Raw genomic sequence first — 19,937 nt, forward strand, 5'->3', positions numbered from 1 at the left:
TAGGCAGACCGCAAGCAACACATCTGATGATTAAGAATGAGCTAGTGCTGATGCTGCTGCTAACAGTCGAATGTATTAAATGTCACACCCAAACGTCGCTCTTTGTGTGAAAATCAAAATGTTTCATTTTTGCCCCACCAAGAGAATGCGAACTAACTTTGACTCCTGTGCGTCACACACACGGGCGCGCGCGCGCACACACACGGTTGCTGTAAAATTTATCTTCCATTTTGATCACGTCTATTACAGTACAACCGCTTTGCAGGGGGGAGTAAATGATTTTTTTTTATTTCTACATTTTGTATTATTTGTTATTTTGTCAAGTGACGCCCACGTTACGCGCGATAAAGTTTTATTCAAGGGGAATTTGGGAGAGGGGGCAACGGAGTTTCAAGATTGAGGTGTTTCTACTGTGATTTTTAAAAATCATTGTTCTTGTCTGATGTGGTAAACTCATACTGTTTTAACAGGTGCAAATAGCGAATTTTACTTTCAGGCTGCATTCAAGAGTGAAAATGTTTTAAACAAAAGTGAATGCAATGGAGGAAAATGCTTGGGGACAGACATCGTTGCCTATTTGTCTTTTAATAATACAGTCACCATCACAACTTCATCAACCGAGCCTTTCTGCAAAAAAGCTGCATCATGGAGTAAGCAAATTGAAGGCAACAACCAATAAAATTCAAGAAACAATGATTTTTTTTCCCCAAAGACGAAACAAACAAAAAATGTATTTGAACTGATATATTAAAAGTGCTTTTTGATTTTTCATGTCTCTCCTCTGACTGATGATCGCACTCATGGCCGCCGGGGGAGGGGAAGGTGGGGGGTGCAAGGTGGGTGTGGGGGTGAGGAGGGGGGGGTCCCCCATATGTCTTATCAATAAAAATGTCTTGGGGGCGGGGAACGGGGGGGGGGGGGGTGCTGGGGGGTACGGGGTCGGTTTGTTGTTGCAGGTCCATCGTGTTGAAAAAAAAAAGTTCAACCATCAGTGGTGATATTGTCATAGCGATTAGACTTGTTTCTTATTGTCTAAATTTCTTTATTTTTTTTCCTGCTTTTTTTTAAAATTCTCACTTCAATTTTAATTCTTGGAGAACATAGCCTTGACAACATATACCGCACTCATTATAAGAAGCAAAAGGTTATATCAAAAATTATTAGTATAGAATCACAGAAAGCCTGGTTTAGAACCAGAAAAAAATACAAAACAGAGAGAGAGGTACATAGACACAGGACAAATTCTTATAATTGCTTGGAAACATTATTTTCCCGCTAAGTCTTGATTCTTTTTTTTTCTTACTGCGCATATGATGTTTTTCCTTTTGTTTGTACTTTTTCTTACAAAAAAAGAAAATAAAGACTAGTATTTTACAAAATGACGAGTATTGTTCTTGAAGATGAGAGCGGGTTTACACAGGTGTAAAGTCCAGTTCCAATATTTTTCTGTACATATTCCATCTCAGTCCCAGAAGACATGGGGGGGAGGGGAGCAGGGGAGGGCAAAAGTCTTCCAAAGTTGTCAGAAAAAAAAGTCTCATATATAGTCTTCTTAGAGGATGGCTGCTGAATTTTGGTCCGTGTCCTCTCTTTTTTTTTCTTTTTTTTTTTTTTTTTTGTATGTGTCATAAGGATCATTGGATGGACATGTAAGGCCAGTTGAAGCTGCTCCCGGATAATAGCATATCCCTGATGAGCGTTTCAATAGGAGTTTTACCTACCAAGCGGACGAAGAAGAGCTGCTCGATTACAGAAGAGGACACGGTGCGGAGGGAGGGCAGCCGCAGAAGGAGCTTGCCGAAGCGGCTGGGCTGGTTGGGGTACTGGCTCCGCACGTACTCCTCCAGGGCGCACTGGGATTTCTCCTGCAGGCTCTCGATGTGTGCGGCGTCCGACAAGCCGCAGGCGTCTGCGGGAGGGACAGTGGTCAGCGCTAAATATTCATTTTTAATAACGATCGCGTAATTTGCAGCAACTACCGAGTCGAAATGAAGTCCGGTGCGTCGCTTGATAGGATAAACGCGCATTTAGGCTAAAGCTAATGGCAAGCTGGTGAAAAAAAAAAAGAAAAAAAAAAAACCCCACTTGGCAATACGTTGTGTGCCTGCTTAACGCATTTTCACTCTGCGACCCAATAAAAAGAAAGCCTTATTTTAGAGATGACGTTCAACTAAATAGAAATACTCCTCCCTTTTATTTTTTTAGTCATTACGTGGAGTCTTCGCCTAAATCCAGCATTGTGAATTATAAATGACTAAAAATGTATTTCTACTGTGAACTGTAAATATATTTTATTTGACAATTCGTTGTCATATTTATATAGACAACAACTGTATTTTTTTTAAACAACAACTCTGGTATTTTTTTTTGTCTCAAGTGGCATAAAAAGCTTTGGCATAGTCCTTAAAAAAAGAAAAACTCATTCAGCATGACTCCATCTTGACTTGAAGGAGTGCAATGCACAAATATGCTGCATCACACTGAGCCAGTATCATTCATGCGGAATAAACAAGAATGTAACACAGGCACAGTAATAAATAACAATAGTGTAAAAGTCAAGTGCGCGGTAGCATTTGATATTTTTCGGGGGGTAAATTTTATAGTAAGGTGAGCATGTGAGGGCCCAATAGCCGGCGTGTGCTCTTGATGTCTGCACTCTGGAGATTCAAGTTTTAAGGAAACCCAAACGGCCCTGATGAATGTGAAATTACTCTGCTTGTAATGTGACCTAATTACTCCGCAGTAAGCTGTTAAGTCATTCCGCCTCTTCTCTCCATAGACCACTAAGGCCTGTTTTTTCTCCCTCCTCCACCCCCCCACCCCCCTCTCGGGAGCCTATAGCATTGCATGGCCGCTAGAAGCAATCACATTTATTATAAGAGAAAGAGGGGAGGGTAAAGTCAATAGTCACTTAGAGAGAACATAAAATGTGCAAGAATGAGCTGCTGAAATGTCTGTGTTGTGTTTCATGTTTAAGCAAGCAAGCAAGCAAGCAAGCTCCAATTGGAGCAGGAAGCAGCAGTTTGCATGAACCTGTTTTGTGCACTCCACGTCATTTCGGGCAAGGATGCTGGGGGTGTGCTTTTGAGCCTATTGGTGAGTTGCGAGCTATAACTCAATGTGGCCCAGACACAATAACCTTGTGAACCCGAGGGCAACCCTGAGATCTCGGGGTGATTTAGTGTGACCTCAGAGAGGCCGCTCAAAGAAGCATGTATGCAAATCCCTTTGGATTAAGGCTGAGTGTCCCTTTAAAGCCAAAGCAGCCAATATGCTTTAACTCCATCCAATCGAGATTTTCGCCCTTTACAATAAAATGCAGGTAAGATTAAACAAAAAAAAAGAAAAGAAAGAAAGGGACAATAATGGATACAGCTGAATGTGTCTGCATGGAAAGCTGCACACGCAAGTAAAATCTCGATCAGGCCTATGTGTGTGTGGTGTGCACCCCTTAGCCCAACAATACACCCTGACATGGGAGCACATACACCAACACACACTTGCAAAGCACCATTTATGCAGCTTAGCGAAGACCCGGCGTACATGTCAATAAGAGGCTGATGTCAGTCAACTGTGTTGAAACACGACCACCATTATTTATGCATCAAATAGTGACAGCACCGAGGTTATTTATTTAAGGCAAATAATCCACGGTGCTCCTGGCAAAGCGCCACGCAGGAGCAACCTGCTTTCGGTGACCTCCCCTCCAACACACATACACGTAGAAGTCCATCAAGCAAACGTAGAGAGCCGCCAGAAAACATGACGACGTTACGACCCTTCATGTGGGGTTAATTTAAGTTGAAAATTGTAAGCCGTAAACAAGATAAGTATGGCAAATATGCATGAATGATACGTTATGCCTGTGGTAACTGTCTACTATATTTATTCTATTTAACAGGACTGATGTGTGGACATGCTACTTTCTGCATGAATGGGAAAAATACATGTTTGTGGTGATTTAGTTGCTTTAAATACAGTGTACTACTTTCTATTCACAGCTCTGGGAGTTTATTAATATAACATAATGTAAAATAATATGATATAATATAATATAATTTAACATAATATAATATAATATAATATTAGTAGAATATAATATTTTGTGCTGAAACCACAACCATAGCCAGTTAATTCACTCTCGAGTGCTTTCTTATTGTATATAAAACTAAAAAAGTGAATTGCGTAATATGGAATTAATTATTCAATAAGTGATTTATAAATTCTGTCTCATAGAAAACGTACAAAAGAAATAATGCATACTAAAAGGCGAATTGTGAAAACTGTATACACTTTCAATAGTCCTTATAAAAGTGTGGCACTTAAGTGTAAACTTGTGGCTGAGTTGAAGAAGTTTGCGGCCTATTTGTTGGCTTCAACTTTTTGCTTTCCCTTTTTAAGGACATTTTGCAGTAGTCAGCCATCAATTCTACTGAAAATAAAAATATTTTAGGGCTGAAATTACAAAAGAGTGCTATTTAAAAAAAAATAAAATAAATAAAATACACAGCTATCGCTGACTGCACGGTGTGATGGGTTCAATGGCATCCTGAAATATTAGCCTCGTGAAATGTTACTCCATCTTTTCCCCTCTAATGGATTGTTTTTGTGTCGTGTTTGTGGTTACAAACGTGCCAGCTGTCACGCACTGATGGACTCTTTCACCTTTTAGGCACATTTGTTTGACATGTGTACTGAACATTTACGGCCGCTCATCTATCATCTTCAACCCCCCCCAAAAATGCTTAAAGTGCGGGCTATGAGATTTGACGTACGCGCACGAGCGTGGAATCGCTTTCCAAATGTTATTTGGGTTTGTTTGCGCTTCTTTTTTTTTTTTTCTGCACTACGACCTGGTCCGACGGAAGAACAAGTGGCCACTGTTGACATGACATATTTATCCCATGCACAAGCCAAACCTCTTGTCAAGTTCCATTTGTGGCTCCCATTTTGTTTTTTGTTTACAAGTTGACAAGCGGCCACCACCGGCCTTGCGCGTGCGTACGCGGACGCAATACCCACCTGACGTGAAAAGCACGATGGCCTTGAGGCAGCTATACTCTGCCGAGTCTACGTGCAGTGTCTTGAGCTTCTCCACTTGCTCCTGGAAAATCCGGATGTGGTCCATGAAAGCCACGACACGGTCCGCGGACATGGGCGAGGCGTGCAGGCCCGCTGCGGCCAGTAAAGGGGCCACGTGAAGGGGCATGGAGCACTGGGCGGCATTAAGCACAAACAACTCGCTCCACGTCAGCCTGAGAAGGGACACCTGGTCGGTGATCTGCAGGTCGGGAAAGAAAGGGATGTTTCTGGCCCACTCCACGGCGCTGAAGAGCAACCGAGCCGCCAGCTCGCAGATGTTCTCGATGCCCATGATATTGTTGGGCTGCATGCACTGGCTCCCGTACCGGGACGTGGGGTAAGGCTCAGCCCGCAGCAATAACGAGATGTATCCGGACAGATAGCAATGGCCGTTGAGGGGATCCCCGTTGGTCAGCGCGTACTGGCCTGGGTTGGGCTGTGTTGGAGGCATTCGTCCTCGCTGAACCGCTGACAAAAAGAAAGAGAAGAAGAGGAAATGTGCATCCAGGACTGACAAACATTGTTCACCGGCAACGTGGACAAGCTTTTCTTCTTTGTGCGTGTGTGAGTGAGCGTGTTTTTGGAGGAAAGCTCTGCTTTAAACTTCAAACTAAAGCACAACCGGTGCCTATTTGTAACATCATTATAAAAAAAATGCTTACATGTTTACCATGTTACACACATGTTTCCAAGCATCCTACAGGAAATATTCTACATTTACAGCATTTATTGACATTTTTTTAACCTTAATTGCACAATGCACAATGCGAAGTTACGCCGTTTATCACATTTATATTGACGTGGTCTTTTTCTGCGTAGCAACAATGATTATAGCAGTCAAACAAATTTTACCCGAGACTGATAATTCTCGCTCTAAATTATGCAGTTTTTGAATTTTATGCACATCAAAGCATCACTTTGAAATAAAAGGATTCCTACCATCGCTTTTGAATATTAATAACTCGCCTGTGCCATAACATGAGATAGAGCTCATTTTGTGTAAACCGAGATTACAACATTTCACACGAACGACGAGGCTTATTGTGAATTAAAGCAAAAAAGATTTTAAGTGTTCAAGTTGTGCGGTGGAGGCAAACAACGATCCGAGGGGTCAAGTTGAGCGCCACGATTGAGCGTGTGTGAGCCGTCTGGTAGCTGAGACGTGCCGGCTGTGTGTACGTTCCATCCACACGCAATTTAAAAGCCGCACTAGGATTGATGGCAGCATTGTGCGTTTGGAAACAAACATAAGAGTGGGGTCAATCGTGCACATGCAATTTAGATGGACAAACTACAAGCCTGCTGGCTCTAACGCGGTTGGACTATACAGACGGAGTGCTTTGTTCGAACCCCCGAGTGGTTCCGTCCGCTGAGAAGCATGCACCGCGGATGGCGAGCGCACACCGGAGCCCGGCTGCAGCAAGTGTGGTAAAGGTTTCAAAATAAATATTCACCTTCCCGCCGCATGCCCACTTTTAAGCACTTCTTGAGGCGGCAGTACTGGCACTGGTTCCGGTGGTGCTGGTCGATGGGACAGTTCCTATTGGCGCGACACGAGTACGTTAAGTTCCTGCGTACACTCCGCTTGAAGAAACTTTTGCAGCCCTCGCAGGTGAACTGGCCATAGTGCTTGCCGCTCGATTTGTCCCCGCACACCACGCATTCGATGTGCTGCTGGCTTTGCCCCGAGTTCTGGCTGCCCTTGTCCGCGGCCGTGCCCGGCGTGGAGGGGGGTCCCGGCTGGCTCGGGGTCTGCGGGGTGTGCGGCGCCGCCGACGCCGCCTGCTGCTGCTCCCTCGACGGCTGCGCTGCTGGGTTGGGGCCGCTCGGAGGTCCTCCGGCCACGTCTTCTTGCGGATCTCGCCACACGCTAACTACCATTGCCATATCTCGGCCCCGGAAAGTGCTATAGAGCGAAATGGTCGCTGCTTGTTCTGGAGCGTGGAAAGGAGAAAAAAAAATCTGGAGCTTTTCTGCGAGACGGCTGCAAAGTCAAATCGGTGCACGGAATCTCATAGAGGAGGAGGAGGAGGAGGAGGCGGCGGTGGTGGTGGTGGCGGAGGGGATCAATACATTCAAAATAGCGGCGGACGGCTGGAGGGGACGACCCGATCACGATATGCAAGTATCGGGAGGCCAGTTCCAAGGTAAATTGCACTGAGCCATTCAGCAATCCCCAATTTTGTAGGAAAAGGCGAGTCCAGACGTGTTGGGGGTTCCAAAAAACAGTTTGATAGAAAACAGCCACAAAGGGTAAGCAATTCACATGAGCGACTGTTTCAATAAATAATGTAAAAAAAAAAAAACCTTCTTGTGGTGGAAAGACGCTCGATCCAAAGTGCTGCGGTGAATAAATTCCTTTCTCCTTTTCCACCAGTCTGTCTTCGCCGTGTGCGCAGCGCAGCGAACGCACGCACACACACAAAACTGCAGATTTGCCGCGTCTATATTCTTAAATAAAGCTCATCATCTTCATCATCTTCTCCAGCCGCCGAATAGAGTCCACGCCGTGTAAGACTTTCACCTCTCGTCCAGCTGGAGCCACGGAGAAAAGATATCACAGAAGGGGAAAAGGCAGCAGCAGCAGCAGCAGGAGGAAAAAAAAAACCCCAACACAACTAGTAGAATATGCAAGAAGAAAAAGAAGAGAGCCTCCAAAAATGCTTTAAAGGAAGAGGAGCTGCAGAGCAATGTTTCCGAAACGGGGGGATCTGCGCGAATGTCTGTATATAGTGAACTTTGACACTACTATTGAAACTGACACGTTTCTATGGAGATCGCTGCGCCTTATATGGTGCTCATGTCAAGGAGCCAAGAGAGGGGCTGCTGGAGACTGATAATCAAAGGCGACTGACTGGCCAGAGCCCCGCATAGAGGAGGAGGAGGAGGAGGAAGAGGAGGGGGAGAGGTGAGAGAGCGAGAGGGAGAGAGAGAGAGGAATGGGAGGCTGAGGTTATAGCCAAGCCCTCTCTCGCTCTCCATTGGTTGGAGTCTCCCTCTGGCTCTGTGCGCTGCAAAAAGTGTCTATCTTTATAGATGGGCTTGCTTAAATCACGTTTTCTTTCTGGGGGGGGGGGGGGGGTGTTTCCAGTTATTTCTAATATAAGGATGTTTATTTTCAATACGCTTAGATGACACCATTCATTTGTTTATTTTATTGTATCAACACAAATTTTCCTTCTAAAGGACGTCCCAGTCTCATTTTATTTATTTATGTATTTATTAGTATTATTTTTTACTCATCTATGGGACAAATTCATCACTTCCACCGAAGCGTCTCAATCGTCCGTGATTGTGGACATTTTTTGCAGCGTTGCCATCTCACCACTGGGGGCTCTCTTTTTCTTCTTTTTTATTTTCTGTGTTTTTGACAGCCACAATTTACATGGACCTCGCTCACTCCTTCGCCGCTATTTACTTTGAAACCTGATTAGTATGGCTCGTCCATTGTGGCCAAAAGGGAGACAGACGTAGGAAGAACCCCCGGATAGAAAACGTGCAGGAAAAAAAAAAAAAAAAAAGGGTGGGGGGGTGACAAAGCTTTTACGCACGCCAAATAATCCACTCAAATTGCGGGACGGAAGTGGTGGTCTTGCACTGGTGTCTTTATTCCAAAATGTGTCATGCTTAGGATGGAAGCTCGTGCATGTGTGGGAGCTTCGGCATGCATGCGCATTGCGGTACGCGCGCTGGAGAAACGCTCCGGTGTAGCTGATTGAAACTTACATTGTGCCGTGAAAGAAACACGTGAGGATGCAATTAGAAGAATTCTGCATTCAAACAACGCGTGTTAACAAAAATGGCATGCAAAGATGTCATCATAAAGAGAAAAAAATGGGTGGTGGTGGGGGGAGAATACAGCAATTAGCCGGGTCCCTTCTTGTGACTAATGACATAGCCGGTGTCACATAATGTCTTCATAATGACGCTCATTGACAATCATGTGAACTTATTTGGGGAATTTGCATGGGGATTCCGGCTTTTTGTGTGAGGATTTCTGCAGGCTTTCTCCCCCTGTGAGAAGGAAAAAAATGGATCGCGCTGCCATCTAGCGTACATTGTACAATTACAACCTCCATAGGAGCCAATGCACGAGTATGAAAGAGTGATTTTTAAGAGCAGATTTTAATGTTGTGCTTTTTAAAGCTCTCACGAATAATAAACATCTAATTGTCTGTAACTTTAATAGTATGAATTGCGTAATTGTAGTAAAGATGAGTCAAAACAACACGCAAGAATATATGAATACTAATATTTGTGTCTTTGACATGGAAAGAGAAAATCATATTTAATACAACTGCACAGCGCAGCAGAATCCTATCAGTTATTATAATCAGTTTTCATTGAAAATAAATAAATGAACTCTTAAATGGAAGTCCTCGCACAGAATTCTTTAGCACGCGGGCATATTTGTATATAAATGGAGCTTAAATATGCAAGTGACCCTCTTTGGAAGCTCACAGGAGGGATGGCGTGTTTTTTCCCCTTTCTTTAAAGTATTCAACAAGAGAGCTCCCTCTCCTTGTCTCCTTCTCGGACAACTCCAATGAAAACTCCCCGGCCATGTCTGCAGCTCATTCAAAAGGTGAAACCAATACGATTAAATCGGCCAATGTTTTTTTTTTTTACTCCATGCGAGTGTATCACTCAGATTTTACTCCACAAATCGGGGTGTTTTTTTTTTTTGTTTTGAAAAAAGGGGTACCGCGCGCAGGACGGGAGGCGAGCACACACGGAGGGGCAGCGAATGGGGAGCAGAGCTGGGGGAAAGAAAAAAGGGAGAAAGTGGACCACAGTGGGGTATTAGGGGGAGAAGCACCGTCGATGGCGGGCTGCGTGGAGCACCGGCTTCCCGGCACAAGCAAAAAAAAAGGCAAGTCATCCCTCCAGTTTTCTTATTTCCACTGAATGTTGAATTTCAATGTCAAGTTAATTCAATAGGCGTCAGGAGCGTCAATCTTGCACGCACTCCGACTCCTTCCATAACTTTGTACACGGTGGACATGCAAGCGCGTCAACCGGGACCGGAGCTCCGTTGTCGGTCGTCCATCCGAATAAAGACAAGCAGATCAGACGCTTATTAGACACCGTGGAACTCCTGCGGAACGTGGTGCGCCTCACCTGCACGCGAAGTTATTTGTTATTTACGAGATCGATAGCACGCCGAGATAGCGTCAAAGCATTAAAAGGCTGATCAAGAAGGACAAGCATGCGCTATTTTAACAAAGTGCCGCTTCAATTGCCCATTTTTCAAGTTTGTACCACAACCACGGATGATGGCGAAATTCCACTTCAGCACCGGCTTTTGGTAATTCATCAGCGATGCATTATTAATCAAGAAAGGATAAGGAAACTCTTTCAATTAAGGTCAGGTAAGCTTGCACTTTAGATAGACTATAATTTATTTAATTTGAGAAAATGGACAACAAAGCGACAGATTTACTATACATCTATTGTAAACAATTAAAGCAATTTAATTACCTTTCGCAACCAGACAAAAAACACAGCCGAGCATTTTAATATCACTAAGACGCGGATCTATTTTATTAAATATAATGTTTTGATTTGTGACGTTTTCTTGTTTTGGATGTGAGTAAAAAGTAAAGGTTTTGTGTGTGCGGATAAGAGTGTGTTATGGTCACATCTAAGATGACGTATTGATGCTCAGACTCAGTACTGCGTTTAATATGGTTAAAAGACAACAACGTTACGTTACGTTACGTTTAGGTCACGATCGAGTGCACCCAAGCCACCATTCACACTCCATCATAAAGAGCATATATTTTGGACTTTTGAACATACACAAATCTTCTTCATGATCACATTTGCTGTATTATTTTCTATTGGTCAAGTGTTAATGTTATAAGGAGTCAATAATTTGCACTATATATACGCACACAAAAGTGCGTGCGTGTGTGTGTGTGTGCGTGTACACGATGCTTCGTTAGGACCACATTTGACCCCCGTCACTATACCAGCTGCCAGCGTATCAAATAAGTGCACTATGATTGGAACTCAGGAAGAGCATCGAGTAGTTTAGAGTCCCATAACGCACACTTGTTGCTGCGCATTATTATGTTACGTCACTTTTTCCCATGTTTCAACTTTTGGCAACTGAATTCACGTTTTGGAACTAATTTATGTCATATAGGCTACATTTGAATTTTTTTGAAATATCTACCCTGACCTGATTTGGTAAATGTTAAATTAATTTTTTAATGATTAAAATGGTGGATATAGGCTACAATTAATGTCAGAGTTTAGAAATGCTTAAATATCATTTATTATTCTTATTTTCAACTTGCAGTGGGGCTAATTTTTATTTTATACTTATGTATTATAACTAACGACGGTGTTTAAATAACATTCCTAACCCCAAGTTCAATTAGATGCAATGTGTATAGAATATAAATTAATATTGCACATTTTAAATGGAGTAATTGCATATGTAATTTAAGAGGTGGTTTGCAGAAAAGAGAAAGTTTCTTTTCACTTAAATCTCATCCTCCAACTGCTTGCTCATTATGGTGTGAAAGGGACGAGGGGAGGGGGGTGACTTCAAATCGCCTTTTATCCGCTACCTTTTTCCCTTCTCTGTTTCTTCCTGTAAGGATCAGCAAGTTTCAAAAGGCATCATCCAATCGACTGAGTGGAAACTGACCACTGGTCAGAAATAGTGCAGCACGGACATTTAACACCACATGCAGCATTTAATAGGCGTCGCCAACACCGGGGGTTGCCTATTAGGAGTGCAACTATCTGTAATAAGCCCAAATACAAATAAATTATGCAAGACTCACGACCCGATCAGTGCATGTCATATCCTTTTTAATCTCATATAAAACGAGTTTGTCTCGAGGCATGACGTTTTTTTTAATTCTCTATATAGCATCCCTAACTGAAGCGGGGGATGGGGGTAGGGGAATGTAATTGAGGACAATTATAACAACGCTTCTATCAATTAGGTTTGAGGTTGGCTGTAAGTTAGTGGGACAGTCCGTTTACGCTGAGGCCAATCGCTTGATTGTGCACTAACCCTCATATCTTTACAGCCATGCGTGCTAATTACTTCCCAGACTGCCCATGTCCGCTTGTGCGCATGCACGTCACAGCGGTTTGTGCAAACCCCGCAAAAGGAAAACACAAACTTTGTCCCACTGACACATAAATTGACACGTCAAGGTGGGAAAACAAGTCTAACGTGCAAAAGAACCTAGAAGGGAAAACGTAGTCGTAATTAATTTGACTCCGTTTATCCTGATCATTCTCGCAGACACCTAAAAAAAAAAAAAAAAAAGGCAAATGCGGGGGTGCGTGCCGTGAAGGCATCTCGCCCTTCAAGTAATTTATTTTAAGGGAAGCGGGAGGGCAAAGGTGGAATTCTTAAGAAATTCAACAAGGATAAGGGAGCTTTAGGAATTCTGCACGCAGATTACCTTTCATCCCATCCACATATTAGCCGACAACACACAGTAGAAATATAGCTCCACAAAAAAGGTCCAGATTAGTCCCATGCGTGCACACTGAGGAAGAGCGTCATCATTTGAAGGAGAAAATGGAACATTAGGTTATTTGGGAAGTAGGGGGGCGGGGGGGATTGTCCGGAGAACACCTAAATGGCAAATAAATGCATGACAACCTAAAACATCCATTTGAATTGGTGATTGAGTTTAACAATGGGGATGAGCCTTCATCAACAATCCTAGTTTTTGCATTGCTGTTGAAATTTTTGCTTACTAACGACATCAAGCTCCCCCCTCTCATTTACCCACCAAAACCAACACACAGCAGGAGCTTAATTAGAAATGTAGTGTAGCTCAACCATGAGTGTGATGGAGCTCAGACTGATGACAAGTCTTGTTCACGGCCCAGAGAAATTGATTTTGTTTTTTAAACCACAGTAGACAATTACTAACAAAGCAATTGCAGAATATGTGCGCATATACATACATGATATCAATACATGTACCAATATTAGCTTACAGTTAAACACTAATGAACTGTCAACATTCATAATAATAATTATAAATAATAATATACTGACAATGATGATCTGGCCCCATATTTATTTATTTATTTATTATATCCAGACCTCCTTAAAAAGTCACCAAGATATTAGAAACAGCTCTAAGCAGTTTTACTCTAAGCAATATATTTATGATAATTAATTTAATATGTCAGTGTACAGCCTTATTATTATTGTCAAGGATGAATTTTGGACTGCATTAGTCCTATGCTTCAGTATTACTTCGACATTTGAGGCAATCAGTGTGTAAAGTTTTCATAAGCAGTTCAAAATTGACGAGATTAGCATTTGAACAAAGAGATGACTGTCCTCCATCTTGTGTCATGCAAGATGACAAAGGTGTCCCGGGTGATTTTGTGTGTAGCCTCGGAAAGGTGTGCGGAGGCACGTGTGACGTGAAGGTGGTCTGCCTGTGTTTAGTGTCCAAAGCTGGCAGATTGTGACCTTATCAATGTGAAACTCTTAAAATAAATTATTCATAGCACCTGTTTGATGTGTCTGGCCAAAGAATGACAATTTCAAATGCAACTCAACACAAGGAGCTGCTTTATATTTTTTGTGGAGCCAACCAGGTGGGAAGCTGCTGTCAGAATAAACGTTTAATTAAAAACGTGTCTATTTTACAGGCTACGTGTATCGAAAGGATGTGCCGGTGTTTCGCAGTAAGTAAGTTGAGTTACTTTGTGTGTGACCATTTTCGGCTAGCCACGCTCCATCAACCTGCTCAGCTCGCCCTTTAGTTGTGACTGTGTGTTGTGTCTGCTCGCAGGCGGTGAGCAACATGGCTGCCCGGTGTTCTGAAGCACGGCGGGATGTGTCAGTGTGGTGCAAGGACTGACACAGGGGCGAGATGCACTTTATGGCTACCAAGTTAAGCGCTAGTGGCAAAGTGGGTCTGTATTTACACAGCCACCACATATCACATTTTTTGCATTGCATTAAGATGATAAAGCTCATCTTTGATTGACAGTCAAAGAGGTTGTCATTTAATGAAATGTTTCTTATTGGGCTTGTTTTGACATAGCTGTTTATAATATGTTTTTTGTTAGTTCACAACAATGCAAGTACTGATACTACAAGTACTAGTAAAAACAAGGACCGATTCAAGAAAATTATATATCCCTAAAGAGTAATTTTCTATTCTTCTAATTTCTGGTTCCTTTTTATAAAAATGGCCACAAGAGTATTGGCCAATGTCGCGAATACCGATATGATCAAATAAACTGGTATCGGTACTGATACCTAGTATCGGTACTCACACAATTGCTGGTAATAATGGTGGGCATAGTCGGGCTCAGACAACACATTGCACTAGTTTGAGTAACAATATCACAAATTTGTTGGAGCAGAATATATTATCTTGCTAAACTAATGAGATGTGCACTTGAGACCGAATCTTGTGAGATTGATGAAGGTGAAACATTCTCACAGCAATACATGTATGTTTACTTTATCTCTCTCTCTCTCTCTCACTCTATTTCTCTATGTCGTCAGCTTTTCTCAGATGTTCCCCGCGACCTTCGACCTCAGAGTCGAGGGGGTCAAGCCCTGACAAATGGGATGGCCGAGTTCTGACCAGAACTGCCAACATTCCACAACAATCTCGCGTCCTCCTCCACTCGCCTCATATCCGTGATGTGTCACCGGGCACCCCCCCGCCCTTTTAGACTCAACGTCTGCCATGACTTGGGTAAAGTTCTCATTAGACAAACATAGTTTATTGAGTGTGCTGTGGGAATGTTTAAACACATACATTTGGAATTAAGAATTACAACATGAGCTAAAATTTAATTTCCCATAAACATTCCGCTTGTTTAGACAAGGGAAGGAAACAAAAACCATCTAGCGAATATTACGACCTCGTGTGTGTGAGAGAGAAAAGCTTGTCAGTGATGTCAAGGATGAGAAACGTTGCAGTGTGCTTTTTACACACACTGCTGGCTCTAGCATTTCCGGCAACATTTCTCACTCTGCCTCCCTCACACCATCCACTCTGCTGCAATATCCCCACATTTTTCTATCCTTTCACATCACCCCCCCTTCCTCTCCACCCTCCTCCACTTCCCTCCCCCCTCTCTTTCTTTCTTCTGGCCATTCTGTCTCCTTTTACTACTCATGTCTGCTGCCCCATCCTCACCCAATGTCAACCTCTCTTTTATTCTACCTCTCATTCAGTCACTTCTCCTCTCTCCCTCTGGTCATCTTCCTCCTCGTTATATTCTCGGATTTTCTAACATCGCAAAGCGCGCAAACACCTGCAACTGTTTAAAAGGGTAAAAGGAATGTCGTTCCGTACGAGGAAGCTAGTTAAGGTAAGTGGCACATCCTAATGATGGGGCAAATAATGATTGTATTTGTTTATGAACGTTCCTTATAGTATGACCCCGGCTTCCTAAATGTCAACCGTCTTCCCCTCTGAGCTCAGCGCACAGCTATAAAAACAAAAAAAGTCATTGTGGATGCGAGTCAGTAAAAGAAGCTTCTGTAATAATATACAGTGGTTGCACCACAAGCCAAATAAAAATATCAATCTCATAATGTGAGTTTGTTCTTTTTCCACTGTCTGAATTGTGCGATGGTATTCTATCTGCTGCTCCGAGGATCTCGGCCTGGTCGGGAATGTTTCTTCAAAGGCTTCCTGATGGATGCGAGATCTAATGTGGCGAGCAACGGTGCAGGGTATGGGTAGTCGACTCTCTATTAAAATGATAGATGTCTGAAGAATTTTTTGGCCGTCTCTGTTGTGAGATCCTTGTAACATCTGGATATTGCTGTAAATCAGGAATGCAAAAGACTCCATATTTGAAATGACTTGCACTTAGTAGTGGATGTCGCGCACAGGGGCTTGTGAATTTTTTTCAGCGGTCCATCTTAAGCGCAGGTTTCCCCAATGCAGGAGGGATTTTCTGTGAAAATCTGTGAAGGGATACAAAATAACCGATTAGGTTTTTACTGATCTGATTTATACAATGTAGATACCGTATTTTCTGGTATAAAAACTATATCGTATTTTTCGGAGTATAAAGTGCATTTAAAGTTTTTTAATTTCCTCCAAAATGGTTACGTATGAATTAAAGTTGAAAGTCTGACTCATATGCTGAACGAGTTAGTTTCTCTTAATGGACAAAATTGCACTTTACAAACTCGTGCGTCTTAGAAAACCCAGTGTGCCCTATAGTACATGGAAAATTCCAAAAATAGACTTGCTAATTCCACCTGCGTCTTTTAATCCAGTATGCCTTATCATTCAAAAATACAATCATCTTAACTGTGTGACTAGAACTTTACTCAAATTAAGATGAATTTACAGTTGAAAGAAAAATGCAGCTCAGAACCAAAATATTAGTACTCCATTGTCATCCTCCATTAACTTGTTCCTCTTATTAAACATTCCTCCTGGTATGATGTCATACTATTTACATAGCTGATGCAGCTACTGGGACAAAGTTGTGGGAACACAAACTAGATCAAGGTTTACCATTCCAAACAGTGCGGTACCATGAAATGAATGCCACACCGCTCGGTCTATGATTTGCACTGTTGGCCATTTGCGGTCACTTTCCTGCACGCATGTCCAATGTAAATAAATGACTTGGCTCTGACAGCTCAAAGTTAAAGCCGGAAGTGAGCGGCAGACAAACGAGGAGATAGGCGTGAAGGCAAATGTCCAAGTTATAGCCGTGACGCCATTAGCAGATTCGGTTTCTGTCCCTCCCTCCCTCCCTCCCTCCGCCTCCAGCTCTCCGTGTCCGCAGGCAGCTGAAAGATGTTTAAAAAAAACTCCTCAAAGCTCCTTGATTCCTTGCCACCACCCACGGTTACGGCTATGTTTTGGAGTGTGGATGTCTGCCCTCGTCCCGCAGGGCATCGGCCCCACTTCACTCCACCCCGAGTACCCTCCCCCCCTCCCCCTTCTTTTCCCGACCCCCGGTGCCTCCATCCTTCTGCCTCACTCACTGATTCAGTGCGTAAAAGCGCCCCCTGAATGATGGATTACTGTGTCACCGCAGCCTGCGAAGGATTAATTTGTTTCATTGATTTCTCTTTAGGCAGAATGCCAGCGTCTGCCGTTTCCCACCTTTTCCTCCAAGACTCGCAGCTGTAATAGACGGTAATGGCCTAAGACAAATCAACCCATTTTTTGTAAAAATAGCAGCGAATAACCCTCCCCGCCAACCAGGCTGTACTCTACTCACGCACACGCAAGGCGTGGCGGGATGGCGCTCCGAAGGTTCTGTCGACCACCCCATCTGGCGATGATTGCGCACTGCTGCCGAATCAGAGGAGACCTTCCTGCCATAAGTCTGCCGTACTTACACATTGCTCTCAGGTCTCACAATGGATTGGTAATGACAGCACTGTCTGGGAGGGGCAGGAAAAGCTAACTGTTAACCACCGTGATCTACGGTAAGGCCTAAAAACCGGTGCTTTGACGCTGAAGGATATTTTTTTCCCCTGGCTTGTTGCTTCATGTTAGTTCTACGTGTTAAGCAGCAAGTCATTTCTAAACAAATAAGTGATGTCACGGCTCACGACAAAGCAAGCTTACAATTTCCTGACATCTGCTGATTTAACGCAGCCATAAGATGTTGCTACATCTTTACTAGCCTGTCAAGACTTTAAACGATGGGAAACCCAAACTGCCGGTTACATTAAGCACACCACTACAGGCTAACTGTCCTCAAATGCTTTCCAATCCCAAGGAGATTTATGAGCAAGACCAGATCCATTAATCCATTGTCGATTTGCTGGGGCTTCCCTACGGGGCATTTTGGTATCAGATATCATAGCAGATGATTGTAAAGCAGGGTACAATGGGAACACCGTGACTCTTGTTGGATGGATACTGTGGAAGTACAACATGTAGCAATTAAAATTGTTGCGTGGCTGTCAAATATAATATATCATATATCCCGTGACAACAGCAACAAATATTCTCTGTTAAAAAACATTCTCACAGATATTAGGAGTTAATGTCCGACTTCACCTGGGAATGATTTAACGTGAATGCTGATCTCCAAATTTTTGCCATGACATCGTTCAACATGATGACCTCTACTGCAGGACAATCTCACCAGTTCCTTGCAATCAATGGCAGCAGTGTCTACAAAGCTTTAGCTTGGGGACAGACAACTGGTCACCTGGTGCTCCACTAGATCCCCGTGCTAAGCTGGCTCCTCACGGGTAAAAACTCCATAAAGCCTCCTCATGTCTGACACCAACAGGTCTTACAAATTCCGCTCTGAGAAGGTGGATTAAGTGATCTCCCCGTCATACTTTTTCTCAAGTTCTCATTCTGTGCACCTCTCGACTCGCTTCATATCTTCAAACCTTGGCTTGCTCTCCTCGCCCTCTTGAAGTGCTTGTTCAACCAAGGGTGCGTCAATCCTCAGAGGTCCTTAGGTTCTTAAGTAGCTCCAGAAAAGGTTAGTTGGCAGATAATTGTCCAGCTGTGGTTGGGCCTTATCTTAATTGTGGGCGCTTCAGTGCATGCTTTACTCCCTCTGATGAGGAGAAGTAATAATACTGTGCGCCAAACGGTCTGTAAAATAAAATACACAAGACGTCAGTGTGTTCTTCAGAATTGTACTTCAAACGTGATTTCAGATGTCAGCATCAAGGCACCACCACCACCCAAATATTAACAACGTTCCCGTATTGGTCATTCCTCCAGGCTGCAGTATTGGTACAGGTATCGGATATAAAATAATAACATTGAGCCTTCCCTGCTTTTTACAAAATGTCTTTCCATGTATCAGTGTTTCGCTCAATATGTGTTGTACCTATTGATCCTACGCATGCAAAGTGCAAAAAGCAACGGTGACCCCGCAGTGTTCAAAACCAAATGGTCATTCTGAATCTATACTTCAATTAGCCATCTGATCACATATATATATCCACGTCAATAGGAGGCTTTAGGGGAGTTAGTGTTTGCATTGCCCCAGTCAAAGGTTGTGACTGACCAATAAAATATTTCCAGACCGCCATCGATAATGCTGACATGCAGACTAATACAGTATGGGATTGCAGGTGGGGGGAGGAAGTCTGTTGTGTGGCTGCGAGCAGAATGGATGAACATAAGGCCAGGAGGTTACCGGGCAGACTTCAACCCCCCCCCTGCAACCTCTCCCCGCTCGTATGTGCGTTTGATAGCGACGGGGGCAATTATAAAGGTATATTTCAGACGGGTCAAATGGGAGAGGGCAAAGTGCAGAACCTTTCAAGCACTGGCTGGAGTCAAAGGTTAGCCAGGACACGGGGCAACATGGAGCGCCGCTGGCCTGGAGGTAATGGAATCACAACAATAAAGACATAGACTAATGAGACATGGAGAAAGGAAATTGTCTCGTTATTTATTTGATATTTCTAATGACATGGTGCGTCAGATCCGAATCTCCAATTACGGATTAATTTGTGTTCGGAATCGTTTTGCGTTGTAAGCATTTTGCTTCACAGACTTTAAATATGAATCGCCCAAGGTCAAGGAAGGTCAGGGTATGCATTTAGCACCAGTGACCAATGCCAAATGTAAAGGTCAAAGTGGAATTACCTGACTCTGAGCCATCCAACATTTGCTCATCCACATTTTGTATGCATCCCGTTGGCAGTGATTTATGGAGGGAGATAAGCGTAGGGATGGGAAGAAAACACTGTCCTGCTCCTATGCCGTCAGCCTCGGTAAATACCCTCCTCACTCATATCAATCACCGTGTCACAGCGAATCGCCAGCGTAGGCTTCCTGTTCAGATTAAAAACGTTTCTTTTTTTTTTTTTCTTGCTCTGCTTCCTCGCTCAAGCTCAGGGGAGCACACTGGCTGTATTGTTCCAT

General features: G+C 43.3%; 2 protein-coding genes, 1 long non-coding RNA gene and 1 pseudogene across 6 annotated transcripts in view; 2 read left to right on the forward strand and 2 right to left on the reverse strand.

The window, feature by feature from the left end:
• Positions 1 to 566: 566 nt before the first annotated feature.
• On the reverse strand, positions 567 to 8,042 carry nr2f1a (nuclear receptor subfamily 2, group F, member 1a). The gene is made up of 3 exons (XM_088377367.1): positions 6,537 to 8,042; positions 5,023 to 5,550; positions 567 to 1,909 (listed from the first exon to the last, which is right to left on the reverse strand). The coding sequence occupies exons 1-3, from the start codon at positions 6,967 to 6,969 to the stop codon at positions 1,635 to 1,637; spliced, it is 1,236 nt and encodes a 411-aa protein (XP_088233493.1). The 5' UTR covers positions 6,970 to 8,042; the 3' UTR covers positions 567 to 1,634.
• Positions 8,043 to 8,177: 135 nt separating this feature from the next.
• Positions 8,178 to 15,646, forward strand: LOC148397375 (uncharacterized; annotated as a pseudogene). The gene is made up of 3 exons (XR_015858813.1): positions 8,178 to 9,955; positions 13,735 to 13,770; positions 13,849 to 15,646. The product of XR_015858813.1 is annotated as an uncharacterized LOC148397375 (transcript).
• Positions 15,647 to 16,886: 1,240 nt separating this feature from the next.
• On the forward strand, positions 16,887 to 19,183 carry LOC148397376 (uncharacterized). Its single transcript, XR_015858814.1, has 3 exons — positions 16,887 to 17,072; positions 17,158 to 17,219; positions 17,289 to 19,183. It is a non-coding gene; the product is annotated as an uncharacterized LOC148397376 (long non-coding RNA).
• The window catches only part of LOC148397377 (uncharacterized), a 208,038-nt gene continuing 205,956 nt past the window's right edge, over positions 17,856 to 19,937 (reverse strand). The window contains exon 8 of one of the 3 annotated variants that reach the window (XM_088377374.1): positions 17,856 to 18,650. The gene's annotated coding sequence lies outside the window, so the exon portion shown is untranslated. The remainder of the gene's footprint in view (positions 18,651 to 19,937) is intronic. The other 2 variants (XM_088377375.1, XM_088377373.1) reach the window with 2 other exon arrangements.

The sequence above is a fragment of the Syngnathus floridae genome, chromosome 5 (genome assembly GCF_059516105.1).
Source record: "Syngnathus floridae isolate MCC-2025c chromosome 5, RoL_Sflo_1.0, whole genome shotgun sequence".
Taxonomy (NCBI): Eukaryota; Metazoa; Chordata; class Actinopteri; order Syngnathiformes; family Syngnathidae; genus Syngnathus; species Syngnathus floridae.

Excerpts from the sequence above, each read along its gene's own strand:
- nr2f1a (XM_088377367.1), bottom strand. The coding sequence starts at position 6,969 with ATGGCAATGGTAGTTAGCGTGTGGCGAGATCCGCAAGAAGACGTGGCC. Across the intron at positions 5,551-6,536 it reads AGTGGGCATGCGGCGGGAAG|CGGTTCAGCGAGGACGAATG; the intron begins GTGAATATTTAT and ends TCTTTTTGTCAG. Across the intron at positions 1,910-5,022 it reads CATCGTGCTTTTCACGTCAG|ACGCCTGCGGCTTGTCGGAC; the intron begins GTGGGTATTGCG and ends TCCCTCCCGCAG.